General features: G+C 41.8%; 1 protein-coding gene across 1 annotated transcript; it reads left to right on the top strand.

Annotated features, from left to right (window-relative positions):
• Positions 1-3,887: 3,887 nt before the first annotated feature.
• Positions 3,888-5,277, top strand: LOC104820451. The gene is made up of 3 exons (XM_019203300.1): positions 3,888-4,527; positions 4,619-4,737; positions 4,828-5,277. Exons 1-3 carry the CDS (start codon positions 3,888-3,890, stop codon positions 5,275-5,277), a joined length of 1,209 nt encoding a protein of 402 aa, XP_019058845.1.
• Positions 5,278-5,780: the final 503 nt, after the last annotated feature.

The raw sequence follows: 5,780 nt of genomic DNA on the forward strand, positions 1-5,780 counted from the left end.
CGTATAATCACGCAACGAGTCACTCGAATCGTTGTATCGCACACCTCACGCACACGGGATTCAAAAATCATCCGGAAAAGGGTTCCGTACTCTAGAACGGTCGGTCCAGGGTGTGGATCGGTCGGTCCAGGGGTCCTGTGCTGTCCCGGGACCTCTAGGGACAATTTTTGAGGTCTGGAACGCAGACCGTTTGGTCTGGGGATGCCAGACCGTCGGGTCTGCAAAACCAGACCGTCCGTTCCATCTCTGTTCTCTCTCGCGAAACAGTTTTCTGGTCCGACTTCGTTTGGCCATATCTCACTCATTTCTCCACCAAATTACGTGTCGTTGCTAAATGTTCATTGAAATGTCCTCTATCTAATCCAAGCAACAAACCATCGAAATAACACAATCACATCGACGAAAACGAGCTCACACAGACGCAACTCGAGCCACTCACCTCTGTTTCGGCTCAGATCTGGTTTTGGCCGGATTCGAGGTGTTTTCCGATCTGTTTCTTGCCGGAAACCTCTTCTAGACACTCTAGGGATGTCCTTCTTCGTGTTCTCGAGCTTCCCTTGCGTCGATTCTCCCTGGTTTTTCCCCCTTTCTCTCTGTTTCTCCTCTCCCTCTCTTTTCTCTGATTTTGTCCGAAAATGGTCAAACCCCTGCCTTGGGAGAGGTTTATGCTGCGAGAGGGAGGTCGAATGGGCTCAAGACCAGGCCCAAGGTCGAGCCTGCATCACCCTGAACAGATTGGTCGGCGACTTGACGTCGGTGGGGTCTGGGAACGTAGAGAATTACGCGTCCCAAGGCAGCAAGTTGGGCACTTGCTTTCTGCCCAGCAGACCGTCCGTTCTGGGTCTGGAACGGACGGTCTAGGCCTAGTTTCGGCCCAGCTCCTCGCTCGTTCGTGGTCCGTTCGTTCCGCCTTTAGCAGTTCGTCCGTTCTGCCTTTGCCAGTCCGTCCGTTCTGCATTTCTGGTCCGTTTCGACTGACTTCGATTGCTCCGTTCTCACTCGTTTCATACCCGAATCGCGCACCGTTTGTTTCTACACCTTCCTTGGAACGTCCTCTAGCATGTCCAATCAGTAGATTATTGAAAACTCATGTTTACACGATGAGGCACAACTCGAAACGTCCATACCTCAAATAACTCGCGAATTCCGAATTCCGGGTTCTACTCAGTTTTCTTTTGTTCATAACTTCCTCGTTTCTCAGTCAAATCGAGTGTCGTTTTCTTCTAGATCTTCGTTGAAATATTCTCTATGTTTTTTTCTTTGATTTACCTTCCTTTTATTTCCGAAACTAATTTAAATATTTCATACGGGAATCGGGGTATTACAAATCTCCCCCCCTTATAAAGAATTCGTCCTCGAATTCAGAATCTCGTGATGTTATCAAAATTTTCTCGTATTCGATATCATCACCAAAACACAATCCAGATCGTCATATCATTAGAAAATATAAGTCTGATACAAACTGAACGTCATGTGAAAGAGTTCGTACAACGGTCAAGTAAACAGATGCGGATAACTACTACGCATCTCTGCCTCGGGTTCCCAAGTCATGTCGGAGACCCCTTGGCTCCGCCACATGACCTTCAGAAGTGGCACCTCTTTCGTTCGCAACTTCTTGATATTCCGATCCACGATCTGCAGCGGCTCGTCGCGAAAACGTGTAGCCTCCGTAAACTCCAACTCCTGGGGCTCTAAAATGTGAGAAGGATATGCTACGTACCTTTGTAGCATCGCAACGGGAAACACATCATGGATATTGTCCAACTTCGGCGGTAATCCAAGAAGGTATGCAATAGCTCCCACTCTCGCGATCATGGGATAAGGTCTGATGTAGCGCGGCTTCAGCTTCCCGCTCTGCCCGAACCTCGCATGAGTTCGCATCGCCTGTACTCAGGGAAAAACATAATCTCCGAACTCAAGCGCGAAGTTTCATCTCCGCTGATCGGCATACGATTTCTGTCGATTCTGCGCCGTCTTCAGATGGACGCGAATCTTCCGTATCACCTCTGTTGACTCCTCCACGATCTCCAGCCCGAACTCTCGGCGCTCGCCTTAGTTCGAAAAAAGCCGCCTGGGGCGCGCCTAGGCGGTCGAGGCGCAGATGCGCTAGAGGAATCGCATCTCCACTCAGAGGCAATGCGACGGACATGAAGCGGGCTAAGGCGCGCCTCTGACATGCGGCGATTTGAAGCGGAGGCGTGCGCGTCATCTTACACGGGCGCAGAAAAAGGCAGGTTAGGAAATAAAAAGGAAAAAACAGAATCGATGAAAAAAAAAAGGAAACTTAACAAAAAAAAAGGAAGTGGAAGCTTGCATAAGACCGAGAACTCCAGCGCAAACCCAAAAAAATCAAAGATCTACAGAGATTCAATAGGGAGAAGGAAACAAAAAAAAGAACCGGCGGACTACGAGTTTTTTTCTGTTTGGTCGTTTATAGGTAATATTGTATTTTTTGTTATCAATCGTCATCGCCGGCGTTGTTTTGCTATCGGTAGGTTTTTGTATTTTTTTTTGCATCTGAGCACGAAGATAAAGATGAGCACGAAGATAAAGCTGAGCACGAAGATCGAGACATATAATATAACACATAACACGTGTATTCCTTTAAATATTTGTTCTTTCTATCATGGAAAAATTATTTTTTTTAGATTGTACGCTTTGTTTGCTTTTTTTAGATTAAGAGTTTTGACTCATATAACAACATGTACTCATTAAAAACTTATATGATCAATATTATATAATTTTGCACAGGATTTTACAATGGAATCAGAGAGCACTCCGAAGGATCCTGCATATAAATACGGTACAAAAGATGCTGTCAATTGAAACAATTTTACGTGTCGATTTTGTCAGAAAGTTACCAAGGGAGGAGTTCAACGATTGAAACAACATTTAGTTGGAGGTTTTAGAAATGTGATCAAATACCCTACATGTCCGGACCCGATAAGAGCGGAGATCTCAGATTTTATGAAGAAAAAGACAGCTTTGAAGATTGAAAGTCAAATGTTGCCTAAAATTCCGATTGGAACTCAATCCGATGATGGTTTGGATGAAGATGAAGAAGAGTTTGTCCCTAAAAAACCAAGAATGAAGGGTTCAATGGATATGTTTGTCACTCCTCAAGGTAACCCAAAAAAGGATGGAATCAACAAGGTTGTTGACAAGAACCTCCGACAAAAAACTTGTGGAGCAATAGCTAGATTTTTTTACGATGCTGGAATTCCATTCAATGCAGCTAGTTATCCAAGTTTTGCAGAGATGTGTGAAAGTATCGGACAATATGGGTCGGGATTGAAGGTGCCTAGCATGTATGAATTAAAAGTTCCTCTTCTCAAAGAAGAGGTAAACGACACTGAAACGCAATTAAATGAGCACAAGGATGAGTGGAAAGAAAAAGGTTGCTCAATTTTATCAGATGGATGGCGTGATTCGGTTGCTAATAAGGATATAATAAATTTCCTTGTTAACTCTCCCAAGGGTTCGGTTTTTATGAAATCCATGGATGTGTCAGAGATTGTCAAAGATGCCAATTTATTGTATCGGTTGCTTGATGATATGATCGAGGAAGTGGGAGAGGATAATGTAATCCAAGTGGTGACAGACAATGCTTCTAATTATGTTAAAGCAGGTACAAAATTATTTATCTCACTTTTCATTGACTTTTTTTTTATAATTTATGATGATTCTGCTGATCAATACATTTTTTATGTTTATTTGTAGGAAAATTGCTCGAAGCTAAGCGACCTCATCTTTTCTGGACTCCATGTGCGGCGCATTGTATCGATCTAATGTTGGAGGATATTGGAAAAATCCCCAAGGTACAAACTACACTAAAGAAGTGTATGTTCATAAATGGTTATATATATAACCATGTACCTCTTGTGAACATGATGAGGCGGTTCACAAATCAAAGGAATCTGCATCGACCCGCGGTAACTAGGTTTGCGACTTCTTTTATAACTCTTTCACAGTTCCACAAACAAAAGAATAATTTGAGAAAGATGATTACGTCACAAGAGTGGAATGGATCAAAATGGTCAAAAGAGGCGGGGGGAAGGAAAATGGCAGGATTTCTTTTGCAAGATTCCTTTTGGAGAAATATGTTATATTCTCTCAAGTTAACTGCACCTCTTGTTAAGGTTCTTAGGATTATTGATGGGGAGAGAAAACCGTCAATGGGTTATATGTATGGAGCTATGGATAAGGCTAAAGAAGCTATTGCTACAAATTTTGGTTCCGATGATGAGCAATATAAGGTAGCATTTGAGTATATTGATAAGAGATGGGACTGCCAACTTCACCGACCTTTGCATGCTGCCGGCTATTTTCTAAACCCAAGTCTTCATTATGGTAATCCAGATTCTAATTGTGAAGAGGTTATGAAGGGTGTATTTGAATGCATTGCTAGATTATCTCGTACCGCTGAAATGGAAGACAAGATTATAACAGAAATGGACACATATAAATCAGCGGAGGGTCTTTTCGGTCTACCTGCGGCCATTAGATCAAGGAGCACACGTTCTCCAGGTATTTTTTTAAATATAAGTTATTATAAATGATATATATTTATATATTTAGAAATATATAAAATGTTTTTTTATTTTTCTGTCTTTAATAGCAAAGTGGTGGTCTTCTTTCGGATCTTCGACTCCTAATCTTCAAAAGTTCGCCATAAAAATCCTCAGCCTCACTTGTAGTGCTACAGGTTGTGAGAGAAATTGGGGTATTTTTCAACATGTAAGTATATGTTCCTTTTGTTTGTTTACAATAACATACATTATTTTGTTACCAAACTATTAATTTGTATCTTTTTTTTTATTTTTTTAGATTCACACCAAGAAGAGAAACAGATTACTACAAAGTCGGCTCAATGACTTGGTTTTCATTAAATACAATCGTGCTTTGCAACGCCGATACAAAATGGAAAACACACGTGATCCCATTCTTTTGGATGAAATTGATGAAAGCAGTGAATGGTTACTTGGAAGAATGGAAGGCAACTCAGATGACGATGATTTTGTGTTTGATGATGATGATAGCCTCACGTGGAGTCAAGTTGGTAGGATAGCAGGGGCTTACGATCCGAGTTATAATACTAGGCGTTCAAGTTCAACAAATGCACAAGATGGTCCCGCTCTTTCCTCCCGGATGAATAAAAGAAAGAGTATAGCTATTGAGAACACTTTGACATTGATGGATGAGGAAGAAGAAGAAGATATTGGTAAAGACAATGATTACGACGAAGATGAATGTTATGATCATATTGATCTTGATTAGATATTTAAAAAAAGACATTGATCGACGTTTTGGATTTTTTATTTCGGATGTTTATTTTTTTATTTGATGATTTTGAACATTAATATATATTAAATATTTTGCATTTGGATAATTTTTATATATATTAAACATAATATTTAATATATCTTAATAATATTTTTACAAAAAACGCATCGCACACAGGATGCACGCGCTTCGCATCGCGCCTCGCGCCTCGGATTTTAGAGACCTCTTGCGCCTCTATGCGCCCCACGCATTTTACAACCAAGGCGCTCGCCGATCTCCGTCCAGCACAACTGTGTCTTGCACGGTCGCCCGTATAAGGCCTCATATGGAGATACTCCGATACTCGTGTGATGACTGTTGTTGTATGCAAACTCGCACAACGTCATGTATTAGTCTCATGGAGCTCCCCACTCCATGATACAAGCTCTGAGCATGTCCTCTAGAGTCTGTATAGTCTGCTCCGACTGACTGTCTGTCTGAGGATGATATGCCGTACT

The sequence above is a fragment of the Tarenaya hassleriana genome, unplaced genomic scaffold (genome assembly GCF_000463585.1).
Source record: "Tarenaya hassleriana unplaced genomic scaffold, ASM46358v1 Cleome30, whole genome shotgun sequence".
NCBI classification, from domain to species: Eukaryota; Viridiplantae; Streptophyta; class Magnoliopsida; order Brassicales; family Cleomaceae; genus Tarenaya; species Tarenaya hassleriana.